The 19451-nt window shown below is 34.8% G+C and overlaps 1 protein-coding gene across 6 annotated transcripts in view; it reads left to right on the top strand.

Annotated features, from left to right (window-relative positions):
* Positions 1–19451, top strand: part of ARSG (arylsulfatase G) — a 996823-nt gene that overhangs the window by 900371 nt on the left and 77001 nt on the right. For 5 of the 6 annotated variants that reach the window (XM_051995241.1, XM_051995237.1, XM_051995239.1 and 2 more), the window contains 2 exons: positions 9871–9985; positions 11991–12128. In XM_051995241.1, the coding sequence (XP_051851201.1) occupies positions 9871–9985; positions 11991–12128 (253 nt within the window). The remainder of the gene's footprint in view (positions 1–9870; positions 9986–11990; positions 12129–19451) is intronic. The other variant, XM_051995243.1, reaches the window with a different exon arrangement.

The raw sequence follows: 19451 nt of genomic DNA, 5'->3' as shown, positions 1-19451 counted from the left end.
TAATAGCTTTTAATTTTCAAAATATATACAAAGAGAGTTTTCAACATTCACCCTTGAAAAACCTTGTATTCCAGTTTTTCTCTCTTTCTTTCACCTCCTTGTCTAGATAGCAAGTAATCCAATATATGTTAAACATGTGCAATTCTTCTATATATATTTCTGCAATTATCATGCTGCCCAAGAAAAATCAGATCAAAAAGAAAAAATGAGAAAGAAAACAAAAAATAAGCAAACTGCAACAAAAATGGTGAAAATACTATGTTATAATCCACATTCAGTCCTCACAGTCCTTTCTTTGGCTGCAGATGGCTCTTTCCATCACAAGTCCATTGGTATTGGCCTGAATCAATTCACTGTTGAAAAGAGCCACATCCATTAGAATTGACTTCAATACTTTTTTATTACTATAACAGGGGATAAAGAGTGGATCTCCCACATCCCATCCAATTCAGTCATATCAGTCAGAGAATTTTATTATATATAAGGAGGTGTTGCTTTGTAAGTAGGTGTTAACACCTTGTTAAACCTTTTCTTTCTTTTTTTAATGAACAGTAATTTGATTTGATTTTTAAATTTTTAAAAATAGTATTTTATTCTTTCAAATACACGTGAAGTTAATTTTTAACATTCACCTTTGCAAACCTTGTGTTCAATTTTTTTTTCCTTCTCTCCCCTAGACAGTAAGCAATCCTATGTAAGTTAAACTTGTGCAATTCTTCTAAACATATTTCCAAATTTGTCATGCTGAGCAAGAAAAATCAGTTCAAAAGGGAGAAAAAAGAGAAAGAAAGAAAAAAAATAAGCAAACAAATAATACTTGGTCTCTGAGTCAAGAGGAAACAAATAATCATTGGCCATCTTCCTTCCCTCTCCACCTCCCCAATGACCCTTAGAAAACACAATCCAATAGTTTTGAGGCAGTTGAAGAGAACCCGCAGTTATAAGGAAACATAGCTCCTCATCTCTGGGAAAAGAAGGAAAGCTCTGTCCACCTACACCAATCACCCGTGGTGCCTAGCAATGTAGCTACTTACTCAGAAAAAGACACTGTATCTAGCAAGCAGTTTGAGAGATCCCAGGCAAAAGGCAGCACTTCCGAGTTTATATACATACACACACATTCATATTCTCTCTCTCTCTCTCTCTCTCTCTCTCTCTCTCTCTCTCTCTCTCTTCAGATAGAACCAGGTTAAAAAAAAGATAGCTATTTAAGATCAGAAAAATCTTCAAGGAATGTGACCCCCTGGTAGCAGAGAACAGAGTAAGATTTGGAATTTAGAGAGCCAGCTCTGGACAGTGACAGTTCCACTATACAGAAGATTGTACAAGGAAAGAAAGGACTTTGAGATCCAGCAATAAAGAGTACAGAGGAGTGAGTGTTTTCCCCAGCTATACACCCTACTGTTCTCATATTCTTAAGTTTTTGCCTACTCTTTCCACAAATGCTACATGTATTTATAACAAGGTCACCCCAAGTATATAGTAGGGATGTTTAATTTTCTATTGTTCTTCCTATGCCATATTAGAAAATTCCTTTGTTTTGAGCTAATTGTGTTTATTGCCTTCCTGTAAGGGAAAGTTCACAAGTGAGTGTGGTGGTCATTAGCTAGTTTTAGAGATAGATACCTATAGGTTCTAGAACCTGAGGTAGCATCTACCCTTTAAGAATCCCACCTGCAAATGTGAGAGTATGAGTTAGAGGGAATAATCCTGAAACAGTATTATAACAACAAATGTTTAATTGAATTGAGAAAACTGAGGCTGAGGGAGCTGATAATAGAGCTAGAACTAGAATGCAGTTTTCCTAATTAAAATTCAATGTTCTTTCTGCATGGCTTTCAAAAAATAATTTTTTTTTTCACCAATTACACATAAAGGCAGTTTGTAATATTCATCTCAAAAAAATCTTGAGTTCCAAATTTCCCCCCCTTCTTTCTCCTCCCCCTCCCCAAGCAATTTGATATAAGTTATTTATGTGCAATCATGTAAAACATTTCCATATTAGTCATATTGGGAAAGAAGAAACAGACCAAAAAGAAAAAAAAATACACAGATAGTATGCTTAGATCAGCAGTTTGACTCCATTAGTTCTTTCTCAGAATGTGTATAACATTTTCCATCATGAGTCCTTTGGAATTGTCTTGGATCATTGTTTTAAGGGAGAAGACTTAAGTTATTCATGACTGAACACACAGTGTTCATGCTCTTTTTAATCAGATTAGTGGAATTTTTTTAGTTTCTCACTCTAACTCCTAAATTTCTCATCTTTTCCTATTTTCTATATTCTCCACCACCACTTCCATGATATTTTAGTATAGGATTCTATGACATCTTTTAATTCCTATTATCTATCTTTTGACCTACTGTGGTGTGGTCCAAAGAGCAGTGGAATGAGAATTAGAATATCTGAATTCTGATTTTTAGTTCTGCCACTAACCTGACACTTCTTGAGGCCAGTGAAATATGTGACCTGGTTCATCTAGTTTTGTACTCTCCTTAACTATGAAGTTTCTTAGGGAGAGGCAAGAAATCTACCCTGATCCAGCTCTCTGAGATTGAAAATCTCAGTTTCTTTGACAAAATTTAAAAAAAAAATACCATCTGCTATTGGCTAAAAAATAGACTAGTTGATCAATGGAATAGGTTAGGTTCAAAGGACAAAACAGCCAATGACTTTATTAATCTAGTGTTTGACAAACCCAAAGATCCCAGTTTTGGGGATAAGAATGCATTATTTGACAAAAATTGCTGGGAAAATTGGAAATTAGTATGGCAGAAACTAGGCATTGACCCACACTTAACACTGTACACCAAGATAAGGTCAAAATGTGTTCATAAGGGGCATAAAGAATGAGATTATAAATAAATTGGAAGAGCATAGGATAGTTTACCTCTCAGACCAATTTTGATTATATCAAATTGAAAAGTTTTTGTACAAACAAAACAAATGCAGACAAAATTAGAAGGGAAACAATAAACTGGGAAAATATTTTTACAGTCAAGAGTTCTGATAAAGGCCTCATTTCCAAACTATATAGAGAATTGACTCTAATTTTTAAGAAATCAAGCCATTCTCCAATTGAGAAGTGGTCAAAGGATATGAACAGACAATTCTCAGATGAAGAAATTGTAACTATTTATAAACATATGAAAATATGCTCCAAATCATTATTAATCAGAGAAATGCAAATTAAGACAACTCTGAGATACCACTACACACCTGTCAGATTGGCTAGAGTGACAGGGAAAGATAATGGGGAATGTTGGAGGGGATGTGGGAAAACAGGGACACTGATACATTGTTGGTGGAATCGTGAACACATCCAGCCATTCTGGAGAGCAATTTGGAACTATGCTCAAAAAGTTATCAAACTGTGCATACCCTTTGATCCAGCAGTGTTTCTACTGGGCTTATATCCCAAAGAGATACTAAAGAAGGAAAAGGAACCTGTATGTGCCAAAATGTTTGTGGTAGCCCTATTTGTAGTGGCTAGAAGCTGGAAAATGAATGGATGCCCATCAATTGGAGAATGGTTGAGTAAATTGTGGTATATGAACGTTATGGAATATTATTGTTCTGTAAGAAATGACCAGCAGGATGAATACAAAGAGGACTGGCGAGACTTACATGAACTGATGCTAAGTGAAATGAGCAGAACCAGGAGATCATTATATACCTCAACAACGATACTGTTTGAGGATGTATTCTGATGGAAGTGGATCTCTTTGATAAAGAGAGCTAATTCAGTTTCAGTTGATTAAGGATGGACAGAAGCAGCTACACCCAAAGAAAGAACACTAGGAAATGAATATAAACTGCTTGCATTTTTGTTTTTCTTTCTGGGTTATTTATACTTTCTGAATCTAATTCTCCCTGTGCAACAAGAGAACTGTTCGGTTCTGCACACATATATTGTATCTAGGATATACTGTAACCTATTCAACATGTAAAGGACTGCTTGCCATCTGGGAGAGGGGGTGGAGGGAGGGAGGGGAAAAATCGGAACAGAAGTGAGTGCAAGGGATAATGCTGTAAAAAATTACCTTGACATGGGTTCTGTCAATAAAAAGTTATTAAAAAAACAAAACAAAACAGGGGCGAGAATATTTTATAATGAATTAAACAGGTAGAATTTCTCAAGCCCTGCAAACCTTGAACACATAAAATAAACAAGGCAAGAAGTAAAGCAGAGTATCAACCTAAGACATTAAAAGATTTTTTAAAAATGAAAAAAAAATTAGTCTAGGTGATTTCTGAGGGGCTATCCATGTTGAAAATTCTTTATCTTTTATTATTTTTCATTTCTGAGCCCATCCTATCAATAAATTCCTACCCACAGTCATTCATTCAAAAACTATATTCTTTCCTCTCCAAATTAATCTACTTATTCAGTGCCATACCAATCGGAATCCCAAGAAATTCTTTTACAGAGCTAGAAAAAATAATAAAGTTCCTCTGAAAGACAAAAGGTTAAGAATTTCAAGGGAATTAATGAAAAAAATGTAAATGAAAGTAGCCTAGCTGTACCAGACCTAAAACTATATTATAAAGCAGTGGTCACCAAAACCATTTGGTATTGGCTAAGAAATAGAGTAGTCAATCAGTAGAATAAGTTAGATTCACAAGACACAATAGTTAATGACTATAATTATCTAGTGTTTGATAAACCCAAAGACTCCAGCTTCTGGGATAAAAACTCATTATTTGACAAAAATTGTTAGGAAAATTGGAAATTAGTATAGCCGAAACTAGGTATTGACTTACACCTAACACCATATGCCAAGATATGGTCAAAATGGCTTCTTGATTTAGACATAAAGAGCGATATAAGCAAATTAGAAGTTGTGAAGTGCAACCATTCTGGAGAACAATTGGAACTATGCCCAAAGGGCTATCAAAATGTGCATATCCTTTGATCCAGCAGTGTTTCTACTGGGCCTGTATCCCAAAGAGATCATAAAAAAGGGGAAAGGACTCACAAGTGCAAAAATGTTTGTAGCAGCTCATTTTGTCATGGCAAGAAATTGGAAATTGAGTGGATTCCACCCATCAATTGGAGAATGGCTGAATAAATTATAGTATATGAATGTTATGGAATATTATTGTTCTATAAGAAATGATAAGTAGGATGATTTCAGAGAGGCCTGGAGAGACTTACATAAACTGATGCTAAGTGAAATGAATAGAACCAGGAGAACATTGTACATAGCTACAATAAGATTATATGATGATCAACTATGATAGAGTTGACTCTTTTCAACAATGAGGTGAGTTTGGCCAGTTCAATTAGTCTTGTGATGAAGAGAGCCATCTGCACTCAGAGAAAATACGGTGGGGACTAAGTGTGGATCACAACATAGTATTTTTCACTTTTGTTGTTTGCTTTCATTTTGTTTTCTTTCTCATTTTTCTTTCTTTTTGATCTGATTTTCCTTGTACAGCATGATAATTGTAGAAGAATGTATAGAAGAATTGTGCTTGTTTAAATATATTGGATTACTTGTAGGGGGAAGAGAAGGAAAAAAAATTGGAATATGAGGTTTTGCAAAGATGAATGTTGAAAATTATCTATGTATATATTTTGAAAATGAAAGCTTTAATTTAAAAATAAAAAAGAACCCCAAACTGTATTCTTTAAGAGTTTTTAATACCATATGAAGAGCTCTGTTCTAGAGGAAATACAAAATTTAGAGAAGAAATAGTCCTATGAAATTTAATGTTCAATAAAGGAACAGTGCAAACAAGTATAATGTGATACTCCATGCTAAATTTGTTAAGGAAGTGCAATGTATTGTTATGGGATGCCTTTGGGAGAAGATCATTATCAAAAATTAGGAATCAGGGAGATGTTCATGAAGAAGTAATACTTAAAAGATGGGTAGGAATTCAACAAACAAAAAAGAGGAGGGGGATATTCTAGGCTTAGAGAATACTATGCTTAGAGGTATAAAGGAAGCTCATAGCATGTTTAGGAACAAAGAAAACCAGTTTGACTAGAGTATAATGTGTATGCAAGAGAGTAATATGATAAGATTGGAAAGGAGGATGATTAGTACTAGAAATCATGCTAAAGTAGAAAGAGCATAGGATGATCTGAGTTCACATCTATGATCTATGTCTATGATCCTATCTCTTGGATCTATTCCTTACTAGTTGAGTAAGTTATTCCTAGTCCCATCATCCCCATCTCCACTTTCCCTATATGCAAGTGAATTGGAATATTGAGTTGTTGGGCTACTTCCATGACTGAATCCTATGAGTTTATACAGATCTTTGAATATAGGTCAAATGTAGTAAGGTCAGGGCTGACCAAATTAATCTGATGGCTTCAGTTCAAGACTAGAATAAGATTATTTATTCAGTGTTCATCTAAAAACTGACAAAAGGACATTTATTTAGTTAGAGTAGAGAAAGGATATTTATTGAGGATTTGGCACTGATTCAGCAGAATACAGCTTTCTAATGCCAGTATTGGTTATGTTGTGAGAAGCACTGATTTGCTGCTCAGAAGCCTCAGAGACTAGTCAGAACTTGTGGTTTGGATTTTCTTTCTTTCTTTCTTTCTTTCTTTCTTTCTTTCTTTCTTTCTTCTTCTTCTTCTTCTTCTTCTTCTTCTCTTCTTCTTCTTCTTCTTCTCTTCTTCTTCTTCTTCTTCTTCTCTTCTTCTTCTTCTCTTCTTCTTCTTCTTCTTCCTCCTCTTCCTCTTCCTCTTCCTCTTCCTCCTCCTCCTCCTCCTCTTCCTCTTCCTCCTCCTCCTCCTCTTCCTCCTCTTCCTCCTCCTCCTTCTTCTTTTTTACTTTTGGAATCAGCTAAGCAGGAAGCTGTATCAGTATCAGGAAGCCTTAGTCTCTTGAGCCAATTAAGTTTCAAGGACTGTTTCAAAATGCCTTTCAAGGAAAAAAAAATAATCAGGTAGATGATGTAGTATATTTAGCACTGGACTTAGAGTCAAATCTGTCCTTAAATACTGACTAATTGTTTGACTCTGGGCAAATCAATTAACCTCTACCTGCCTCAGTATATTTATACTCATTTGTAAAATGAGGATATTCATAGTACCTACCTCCCAAGGTTGTTGTGAGGATTAAATGAAATAATATTTGTAAAGCACTTTATTTTGTGCCTGGTATATAGCAGGTACTTAATAAATGCTTGTTCCTTTCCCACTTTCATCATCCCATATGTCAAAGATGGAGATACAGATGGAGACTCTATTACCATACCAAACATTATAAGTTTTGAAGACATTAGGAAGTCACTGAATATTTTTCTATGGAGGAATGACAAGGCCAGATAGATGAGTAGGGAAGACTCTTATCTCACTTAAATGGAAATGTAAAAGATAGATTAGAGGAAAGAGAGACTAGATGAAGGAAGACCTGCTAGAAGGCCATTGCAATATATGACTGAGTATGTGCTAGGATGATTGTAGTGGAAATCGAGAAGAGGCTATAGGTACCAGAGATAAATGTTTTCTCCATGATATGGAGCATGACAGGCCTCACACAGCATCCATACCCAAGTAATTAAATATGCACTGCTGATACACCTCTGTGAGCTCACTTTTGTCTCTGGTAGTCATACTCACAAGTCCCTCATACATCCAAGACTTGTATATTTCTTCTTCTTCTTCCCCCTTTCCACTTAGAGTTCCAGTAAGTTCAAACAAATTCAGCCACATGTATTAAGTGTCTACAAAATATAAAGCATTGTGATAGGTACTTTTCAGGGATACAAGCGTACTAGAAGCTCTCAGAGGCTGAGACAGATTCATTCCATCATCTACCTCTGTAGTGACTGGAAGCTGAAGCACAAACCTTTGAATTCGGGGAGGTTCAGAAGCCAGAGAAGGCAGGCAGGAGCTCAAGCTCTTGGAACCAAGGAGAGAGAAAGGCCTCCAGAAAAACTAGCTGAGCCCCAAGTGAAGGAGATAGGACTTTGAAAGAGACAATAAAATATTTGTATTTTAGTCCCTGGATGTACTTGTGGTGATTACGAAGGCTGCCTCCAGAGACCCCAAGAAAAACCCAACAAGAGAACATTACATTTTAGAGAACATCCCAGCATATATCTTTCTTGATCCCCCTAATTATCAGTGCTCTCAAAATTACATTGTATTTATGTGAGTGTTGATGTTTCCCCTTTAAATGATTTCACTGATCAACTGACAACAGACTAGGTATTAAGGAATTTTCCTTTAACTTGATCATAATGTTTGGCTAAGTCCTTAAATAATTAGAAAGGACAATAAGACTTTGGGCCATAAGACTTTTTACATGGAAGATGTGTGACCTTGCAGGCTTCTAGGGGAAAGAGGAGAGGGGTAATATTTTATAGCAACTCTTTTTGTTATATTCACTCAGTATTTTTTTTTAATTAAACCTAATTTAAATCTGGCTGACTCATTGGAAAACACACAAGTAGACGCTCATGAGCAACATTAATGGAAATTCAGTCCCTTAAGATTATTTGACAGAACCCTGAGATAGAGTAGTAGTCAACTGACCTTCTGGGAATTCCTAGTTTTCACTTCAAGTGTAATGCTGGGAAAATGGTTTCAGAGGAGATCAATGTATATGGCTCAGAGGGCAAGCTTATATTTGTATGTGCTTTTTATGCTCCATAGGGATGGAGTGGGGAGATTGTTAGATTGTGAGTTAATCAGTAAAGTGTAACCCCATCATAAGCTAGTATTGGGTGACACATTCATCAAGCTAAGCTCACCTTGTTACAGTCAATGTTTACTGAATATAATTATATTTTGAGAATGTGACCTGAAGGATGGGATAGTCAATTCTGCAGCAACAAACTATAGTAGAGAAGTCCTCTATCAAGCTCTCTGAGGCCTTTGCAAGTAGTAATTCTTTCGAGACTAGGTTTGGAAAAACATTCTGGCTTTTAAACAGTATCTCTTTTGGTATATCAGAGAAAGGATTAGATTTGGAAGATCAGGGTTCAAATCCCACCTCACACATTTACTACCTATTTGATCCTGATCAGTTACTTAATCTTTTTGAGCTTCAGTTTATCATTGGTAAAATGGGAATCATTATAATTCAAATTATTCTTATTAAAATGGGAAATAGCACCTACTTCACAAGGGTGTTATAAGTTCAAATGCAATAATGTATGCAAAGCATTTTTAAAATCTTAAAGTTTAAAAAAGTGTGAATTATTATTAATGTGTATACGTATTGTGGTCATACACAAAAACAAAATCAAGAAGAGAACTGGAAAATTGTATTTGTATCATGTAAGTCTTCTGGATATACTAGTTTTGAAAGGTCATGATATTTAAAGTTGGAAGAGATATTAGAAATCATCCTGACCAAACTTTTCATTTCACAAATGAAGGTAGAGACCCAATGAGATTAAGTTCTTTGCCCAAGTAGATACAGAATTTGAATCCAGATGCTTTGATGCCATTTCCAATACTCTTTCCCCCTTCTGCATGTAGTGCTACTTCTTCATGCATGTAGATATAGTCTTGTATGGGAGAGAAGTGTGGAGGAGTATATTTGAATATCATTTAATTTTGCTTTGTGACTAAAGTTATAAGTTGGTATTAACATCTTATTGAACCAGAAACCCAAGCACCCCCTAAGTTCTTTCTCATCTTTCTCATGTGGGTTAATCCCTTACTTACAGAATGCTGTTTCCAAGTTAGCAGATTGAGGCTTACAGCTAGAAGCTAGCAATATTTTTTTCTTTGAATACAAGGAAAGGGATGTTAACCAAATCCCTTTTAAATTGCATACCTTATGCTATTAAATTATTGGGAATTAAAAATCAGGAGGTCGTGTGGGAATGCTGCTGCTAGGACAACACTGCTGTGATTTGGGAAGCTAACCTCATTGCTTTGACCACAGGCTTCAGTTACTACTTTGGAATTCCTTACAGTCATGATATGGGCTGTAGCGACACCCCTGGCTACAATCACCCACCCTGCCCAGCCTGCCCACCTGCAACAGCTCCATTACAAAGGTAACATCCAAAACAACCATTTGATACTCATCTGTATATGGGCCCATAGAAATTGAATTAAGCAGAACTCATACTTACTTTCTAAAGCAGACAGTAATGGTGTAGGCAGAAACTTTCTTGGAATATTTACAAGGTACTTCACTCAAGTCAACTAGAAATTACTAAGCCTATCTTTATATACTAGACACTGTGCTAGGTACTGAGAATATAAAGACAAAAATGAAAAAAAAATACTTCTTCCTTCCTAGGAGATTATATTCAACAGATGTTAGGAATAAAAAGATGTATATTCAGATAGAAAGTGCTTTAAATAAATGCATCCTCTATACTAAGTGAAAAAAATATTAACAAAGTGATAATGTTCCCTTTTCATAGGCACAGTTCTTTTTTTGGAAAATTATATGTATATGTTTAGCCACTTGGTTAGAATTATTGGATGTTTTGGATTAGAAGAAACCTTATAAATTCATTTATTCCACCTTCTCATTTTCATGGGTCAGGCAATTTGGGGAAAATGAGTCACTACTATGATCTAGTAAAGATGACTTATTTGCTATTTCTTGTAAATGACACTTCTATCTTTCATCTTTATGTGTTTGCACAGGCTTATCCCCATATTTGAGTAAATTCTTAGTTCCATTCCTGAGCCTACTTGTTCCCCTCTCAATACCTTATATTTACTTTTTTCATATTTTGTACTGATTTTTCTACATACATGTAGTTTTCCACTCCCCAGGAGAACAAGAGATCTTTGAAAGCAAGGATTATTTTTTCATTTTTGCCTTTGTATATCCAGAGTTGAGGACATAAAGGTAGGTTCAGCAATTGCTATTTGAATTCAATGATGCATTTTTCCTTCTAAATGACCCTATGGAATTTTCAAGCTCCAAGTCTTTGAGTCACCTGATATGAACACAAAGCCCTCAAACACATGTGATGTGACCATTAATCTTCTTTCAACAAATAATGAAGCCAAGCAGAAAAATTGTTGGCTGAGGCCTTGTTCCTAGAAGGGAAAGAATCTCAGTGAAGTTATAAATATAGATGTTTGGAATTCATTCAATCTATGCATCATTTTCTCTCTTTTTCTTAAGCTTGTTCTATGGTCATTACTGACCTTTTGGTCTGCTTCATAAAGAAAGATTATATTGCAAAATTCAATGCTGGGAAGTGTGTGTGTGTGTGTGTGTGTGTGTGTGTGTATTTAAGTTTGTGTACACACCCACATACATGCACAGGACACCTAACGCACAGTATTTTTGCCAAGAAAATGGTCTACAAAATTGAAAGCAGTAAAGAAATATAATCTAAATGATAGAAGTTGCACAAAACAGTAAGTAGGGCACAGGTCCTCAAGTCAGGAAGACCTGAGTCCAAATTTACTCTTAGATATTTACTGTGTGACCTGGACAAATTACTTAACTCATGACTGCCTCGTTTTTCTCAACTATAAAATGGGAAATATAATAGCAATAATAATAATAATTAATAATAATGAGTTTTGGTAAGCATTAAATGAAATAACAATTATAAAGCATTTAGCACAGATAGACACCTAATGCTTTTCCTTTCTTTCTTTTCTCACTCTGTGACCATGAACAAATCATTTTCTCTTTCTAGAACTCACTTTATTCCTATGTAAAATAAAATGGAACTAGATCCTCTCCAAGATCCCAGCTAGCTCTGACACTCTACAGTTCTTTGATTATTCATTCATAAAAACAAACAGCAAGAGTAAATGAAGAAGAGAGTTAATGAGTGTTTTGAACATTTGTCACAACAGCCTGGAAAATATATCCACTTGCAAAGGATGAGCAAATATATCTTCCTTGGGGGAGTAGAGAATGGAAAGCTGGTAGACTTTTTAGGGATAGCTGGTAAATATCTTGTCTTTATTTACATGGCTAGATGAGAAAGAAAAAAAAAACTTCCTCCTACCCCAAGGCTACAAAATTACCTTGCTTATTACAATAAGTAAAGTGAGTGAATATTTGTTTCTACATAGCAGCCCTGAGAAAAACTGTTACTCTGACGTGGGCCTTCCTCTGTACGAGAACTTCAACATTGTGGAACAGCCAGTCAATCTCACAAGTCTTACAGAAAAGTTTGCAGAGAAAGCGTTGCAGTTCATCCAACAAGCAAGGTAGGCAAGCCACCATAGCTACAAATCCTGGTAACTGATATTTAAGGAGATCCATGATCACTTTGGTGTTGTAACTTCCAGTGACTCAGTTTCCCAAGCTTTTTCATCTTAATAGTTGGTTTTCCAAAAAGACTTTTTCACCTAATGATGACATCTGTTCTTTGTGCTTGTTAACTGGACTGGATGTGGGATAATAGGCACACAGAACATTGCCAGCCCAGACCCAAAGTTTTTCCAGCTTGTTAAGACCTCTCCCAGACTTATTTTTTGCTGTCACAACCTTCAAAAAAACCAGGCCACCTCTTTACCAGTCCCAGAGGAAGCCTCTCTTTTCCTGATGAATGCTGAGAAAACTGAGAGTGGAGTTTGATGTGCTAAATTGAGTTATTTACCTATTACTCTGCTACTAGAGGTTAAAAAAAAAGTCAGCTTTTTTCTCTGAATCAGGAATTAGGATACCTGGGTTCAAGTGTCTGCCATTGACAGAATTCACCTCCTTGAATTCCTTTTCTGTAAAATATGAAAGCTGAACTGGATGAGTTCTACAGTACTTTCTAGCTATCAAATTCTATGATTTATGCTTATTTGAGGTGAAGAAGGGGCCAGAGATATACCTGATAAGGCAAAACACATACTACCCAAATTATGTAAGTACAAATGGGTCTGGCATGCCAATACAGAAAACATGCTAGTACTTATTCTTGGATACTCTCTGATCCTTTTTTCGCTCAGATCCCTTGTTGGTGAGCTTCAGTTGGATCATATCTTATTGTTATGCTATGATCCAAAGCAATCATAAGAGCTTGAGGGGCTCAGGTGTTCTAGGAATCTTAGAGATAAGAATGTGAGCTTCTTGAGAGGAGGGAGGGTGTGTCTTTGTTATCTCCTGAGACTTAGCTGTGGGCTGTATTCTAAGTAGTAGTAAATAAATGCTAGTTATTATTTTTGTTATTATCTAGTCCATCCTCTACAGATGAAGAAACAGGTGCAGAAAGATTAAATTATTTGCCCAAGGCTGTAGACTTTCAAAGTAGTAAATTGCCAAGTTTTGTCAACAAGTCAACAAGCATTTAAATATTTATTATGAGCTAGGCATTATGCTAAGTGCTGGAAAAAGGCAAAAATAGTTCCTTTTCTCAGTAGGAAGACAACATCCAAACTACTATGTGCATAAATATACATATTATACATACATGCATATGCATATATGCAAGGGCATATGCATATATACATACATATATACATATGTATATATAAGTGCATATGTGTGTATAAATATAGATATATTGATATCCACATATTGATATATCTATATCTATATCTAATCATTATGAAAAGACAAGAGAGTCAGGAAATGCAACATCAAACAAAGTCAGTATTGCTGAAGAATGGAGAGAATGGATGCTTTTCTCCCATTTAATGCCTCTGTGTCAGTTTTTCCTCTGCACCTTATTTGTATTTCTTAATTACTATTTTTATCTTTTCCTAGACAATTTTGCTCATAATCAGTTCTGCCCCAATTTTTCTTTTGAATTACCCAGTTGCCGATGTCAATCTTAGACATTTAGTTTATATATCCACATATAAAATATAAAATTTGTCCTTGTTGAATCCCTTGAAAATAGTCTTTGATGTTGGCTCTTATATGTTAAATTTACTATTGAATTCAAGTTTGGTTGAAACAAAATCTTGAAAATCTGTAACTTAATTGAATGCTCATTTTTTTCATTTAATATTGTGCTTAGTTTTGCTGCAGATGATATTTTTGGCCACAGGTCTCGTTCTTTTGATTCTTAATATGTGATATTTCAGGACCAGTGGTCTTTATTGAAGTTGCTAATTAATCCTGTAGAATTCTAATTGTAGCTCCAGTATATTTGAATTATTGGGATTTTTTTGTTTGTTTCTTATAAAATTTTCTCTTTTATCTGGGGTTTTAAGAATTTAGTTTTATATGTTTTCATTGTAGGATCTCTTTGAAGTACTGATCAGTAGATTTTTTTTTCTATTTCTCCTCTTGTTCTATCACTCCAGGACAATTTTCTTTGATTATTTCTTACCTTATTGTATCAAGGTTCTCTTTTTGATGTTCAATTATTTTAATGTTTGCTTTTCTTAATCTGTTCTACAGAACTATTGTTTTTCTTATAAAATATTTTACATTGTGTTCTATTTTTTCATTCTTTATGTTTTGTTTTGTTATTTTTTGGTCTCTTAAAGCTTCTCTGGCTTCCCTTTGCCCAATTCTAATTTTCAAAGAATTATTTCCTTCTTTAAGATTCTGGATCTCATTTTTTAGTTGGTTGACTTTCTTTTCATAATATTCTTGTTTTTCTTGGATGATTCTTTTTTTTTTAATTCTTTTTTAGTTTTTCCTCAATCTCTTGTTTGATTTTAGATTTTTTTTGAGTTCTATAAATTCTTTTAGGGCAGGTACCTTTTAACATTACTTTTGGGGTAGAAGAAGTTTCTTTTTTTTTTTTTTTTTTTAACTTCAGTGGCTTCCTCTGAAGGTGAATCCCACCTTCCTTCTTCCCATATTAAGTTTCAGTGATTAGGTTCTTTCTCTTTTGCTTGCTCATTTTTTAACAAGAACTTATTAGTGTAACTACCTCCAATGTTGGGGTGGAGGGATGATTCCTTTGGCTTCACTTCAGCTCTTCTCTCTGACCTCCCCTCTGACCTGGAATCTAAACCAAAAACTCCATCTTCCTGTTCTTATTGTTCAATGTCTCATGGAGTCATTAACTTTTACTTACACAATTCTAGTTTTTAAATCATTTTCTGCATTGAACTTTTGTGCTTTTTTTCCATTTGGCTAATTCTGCTTTTTAAGGAGTTTTGTTCTTCAGTGAATTTTTGTGTCTCTTTTGCCATTAGGCTATTTTTGTTTTTTAAGATGTTATTTTCTTCATTTTTTGGGTGCTCCTTTAATCAAGCTATTAATTCTCTTTTCATAGCTTTCTTGTATCACTCTCATTTCTTTTCCCATTTTTGCTCTGTTGCTCTTATCTCTAACTCTTCTATGAATTCTTATTAGCTTTGGGTCCAATTAAAATTTTTCATTGAGCTTTTTTTGGTAGTTGTTTCATATTATCATCTTTTTCTGACTATGTATTAGTTTCCCCTATAATTATGGTAGCTTTTATGATCAATATTTGTTGTTATTGTTTGCCCATTTTACCATCCTATTTCTTGACTTTGAACTTTATATTAAAATTAGGCTCTGCTCAAGGTGATCTGTTCCTGGAAGAGCTATGGTCCCTGTTTTCCTGATCTATGCTCTGGTCTTTACCCAGGAAGCTCACTCCTTGTCCCCATAACTAGAAGCTTTAGTGCTTCTCTTTGCCATGGAATTGTGACCCAAAACTACATGTGGGCAGTAGAGTAACCAATCACTATTATCTAGTGTCAGCAATAGGGCCCTGTAATCTCTTTCAGAAAAATTGATCTTTTTACTGTCTTTGAGACACTAGTAGAACAAGTTCTTTGAGAACTCACAAAGGTGCTGTTGTTGTTATCATAGTGTATATAAGCTCTGGACAGGCCTCCAACCAATGTCACAGACATCTCCTCTGGACCTCTTAAATTTTCTTAGATGAGAAAAATGTCTCATCTCAATTTTTTGTTGGCTCTGCCACTCCAAAATTTGATTTGAGGCATTATTTGTAGAGAAAATTGGAAGAGTTCAGATAGGGTGGTTACCCCTAATGTACCATCTTGACTCTACACAGTATTAAAGGTTTCAGGAAGGTCAAGAAGTATGAGAATTGAAAAAGGATGTTAGATTTGAAAATTGGTATCACTGGTAACTTTGGAAAGAGGTGTTTCAGTTGAAGGATGATATGAGATCAAAAGCCAACCTACAAAGAGAAGAAGGAAGAAAAAAGCAATGGATAAACTGATTGTAGACAGCTTTCTTTTTTTTTTTTTTTTAAATGTCTTTTATTATTATTGTTGTTGTTGTTGTTGTTATAGCCTTTTATTTACAAGTTATATGCAGGGGTAATTTTACAGCATTGACAATTGCCAAACCTTTTGTTCCAATTTTTTCCCCTCCTTCCCCCCATCTCCTTCCCCAGATGGCAGATTGACCAATACATGTTAAATATGTTAAAGTATAAATTAAATACAAAATAATTATACATTTCCAAACCATTATTTTACTGTACAAAAGAATCAGACTTTGAAATATTGTACAATTAGCCTGTGAAGGAAATCAAAAATGCAGGAGGACAAAAATAGAGGGATTGGGAATTCTATGTAATGGTTCATAGTCATCTCCCAGAGTTCTTTCGCTGGGTGTAGCTGGTTCAATTCATTACTGCTCTATTAGAACTGATTTGGTTCATCTCATTGCTTGAGATGGCCACGTCTATCAGAATTGATCATCATATTAGTATTGCTGAAGTATATAATGATCTCCTAGTCCTGCTCATTTCACTCAGCATCAGTTCATGTAAGTCTCTCCAGGCCTTTCTTAAATCATCCTGCTGGTCATTTCTTACCGAACAATAATATTCCATAATATTCATATACTATAATTTATTCAGCCATTCTCCAATTGATGGGCATCCACTCAGTTTCCAGTTTCTGGCCACTACAAAGAGGCATGCCACAAACATTCATGCACATATAGATCCCTTTCCTTTCTTTAAGATCTCTTTGGGATATAAGCCCAGTAGAAACACTGTTGGATCAAAGGGTATGCATAGTTTGATAATTTTTTTAAATTTAGTTTGAACTATTGATTTTTTAAAAGTGATTTCCTTATAATTTAAAAAAAAATTTTAATAGCTTTTTATTTACAAGTTATATACATAGATAATTATACAGCATTGACAATTCCCAAACCTTTTGTTGCAATTTTTCCCCTCCTTCCCCCACCCCCTCCCCTAGATGGTAGGATGATACATGTTAAATATGTTAAAGTATAAATTAAATACAAAATAATTATACATGTCCAAGCCATTATTTTGCTGTACAAAAAGAATCGGACTCTGAAATATTGTACAATTAGCCTGTGAAGGAAATCAAAAATGCAGGAGGACAAAAATATAGGGATTGGGAATTCAATGTAATGGTTCTTAGTCATCTCCCAGAGTTCTTTCACTGGGTGTAGCTGGTTCAGTTCATTACTGCTCCATTGGAACTGATTTGGTTCATCTCATTGCTGAAGATGGTCAGGTCCATCAGAATTGATCATCATATAGTATTGTTGTTGAAGTATAAAATGATCTCCTAGTCCTGCTCGTTTCACTCAGCATCAGTTCATGTAAGTCTTTCTAGGCCTTTCTGAAATCATCCTGCTGGTCATTTCTTACAGAACAATAATATTCCATAATATTCATATACCATAATTTATTCAGCCATTCTCCAATTGATGGGCATCTACTCAGTTTCCAGTTTCTGGCCACTACAAACAGGGCTGCCACAAACATTCTTGTACATACAGGTCCCTTTTCCTTCTTTAAGATCTCTTCAGGATATAAGCCCAGCAGAAACACTGCTGGATCAAAGGGTATGCACAATTTGATAACTTTTTGAGCATAGTTCCAAATTGCTCTCCAGAATGGCTGGATGTGTTCACAATTCCACAAACAATGTATCAGTGTCCCTGTTTTTCCACATTCCCTCCAACATGCCACATTTTCTTTCCCTGTCATTCTAGCCAGTCTGACAGGTGTATAGTGGTATCTCAGAGTTGTCTTAATTTGCATTTCTCTGATTAATAATGACTTGGAGCATCTCTTCATATGGCTAGAGATAGTTTCAATTTCTTCATCTGAGAATTGTCTGTTCATATCCTTTGACTATCAATTAGAGAATGGCTTGATTTCTTATAAATTAGAGTTAATTCTCTATATATTTTGGGAATAAGGCCTTTATCAGAATCTTTGACTGTAATAATATTTTCCCAGTTTATTGCTTCCCTTCTAATCTTGTCTGCATTAGTTTTGTTTGTACAAAAACTTTTCAATTTGATATAATCAAAATTTTCTATTTTGTGATCAATAATGATCTCTAATTCTTCTTTGGTCACAAATACCTTCCTCCTTCACAGGTCTGAGAGGTAAACTATCCTATGTTCTTCCAATTTATTTATAATCTCATTCTTTATGCCTAGGTCATGAACCCATTTTGACCTTATCTTGATATATGGTATTAAGTGGGGTCAATGCCTAGTTTCTGCCATACTAATTTCCAATTTTCCCAGCAATTTTTGTCAAATAGTGAGTTCTTATCCCTAAAACTGGGGTCTTTGGGTTTGTCAAACACTAGATTATTAAAGTCATTGGCTGTTTTGTCCCTTGAACCTAACCTATTTCACTGATCAACTAGTCTATTTCTTAGCCAATACCAAATGGTTTTGGTAACTGCTGCTTTATAATATAATTTAGATCTGGTATAGCTAGGCCACCTTCACTTGATTTTTTTTTCCATTAATTCCCTTGAAATTCTTGATTTTTTGTTTTTCCATATAAACTTTGTTGGTTTTTTTTTTCTAGTTCATTAAAATAGTTTTTTGGGAATCTGATTGGTATAATGATAGCTTTCTAAAGAAGTTTGTCCACAAAAGGGACAATTGTTAATAGGGTTACTTACATCAAGTGAAGGCTTTTTGAGAATAAATGAGTCATTGACATCTTTATAGACAGTAACAAAGATGTCAGTAAAAAGGAAGAGTTGAAAATTAATAAAGTAGTGGGAATAGTGGAGGGAGCAAGCTTTTGGAGATAGGATGGAATGAGATTAAAGGTAAAAATTAGGGAGTTTGCCTTGACAAGGAAAATGCCTATTTCTTTATGTGAAGCAGAGGTGAAGGAGTTGATATTACAGAAAACATTTGAGTGAGATGAGGAAGAGGGAAGAAGCGAGAACTCTTAGAAAATTATCTCAAAAAATATTTATTAGTTTTTGACATTTACTTTTATAAGATTTTCATTTTCATTTTTTCTTCTTCCCTCCCAAGATAGAAGTCAGTCTGATATAGTTTATACATATACAATCACATTAAGCATCTTTCCACATTAAAATGACCTCATTTTTTTTTTCATTGAAATCTGAGGTAACATTCTCAGTTGAGATAGTGTCATAGCGGGAGGAGGGATGTACCATGGGAGATGTGAGGAGCCATAAACTAGGTTGAAAAAAAACACTGTTGTGAATGGTATATTAAATTAATTAGAGAAGTGTAAAGGAATTACCTTGCTGCAATGAAGGCTTAGTTGAGATTATATAACAAATTAATAGTGGATCCAGAAAGGATTTTATGATTTTTCTTTAGCTCTATTTAGCAGCCTATAAATAGAAGCAGAGGAG

The sequence above is a fragment of the Antechinus flavipes genome, chromosome 4 (assembly GCF_016432865.1).
Source record: "Antechinus flavipes isolate AdamAnt ecotype Samford, QLD, Australia chromosome 4, AdamAnt_v2, whole genome shotgun sequence".
NCBI classification, from domain to species: Eukaryota; Metazoa; Chordata; class Mammalia; order Dasyuromorphia; family Dasyuridae; genus Antechinus; species Antechinus flavipes.
The sequence above is the reverse complement of the archived record's forward strand: the minus strand, read 5'-3'. Positions and strand labels throughout refer to the sequence as shown.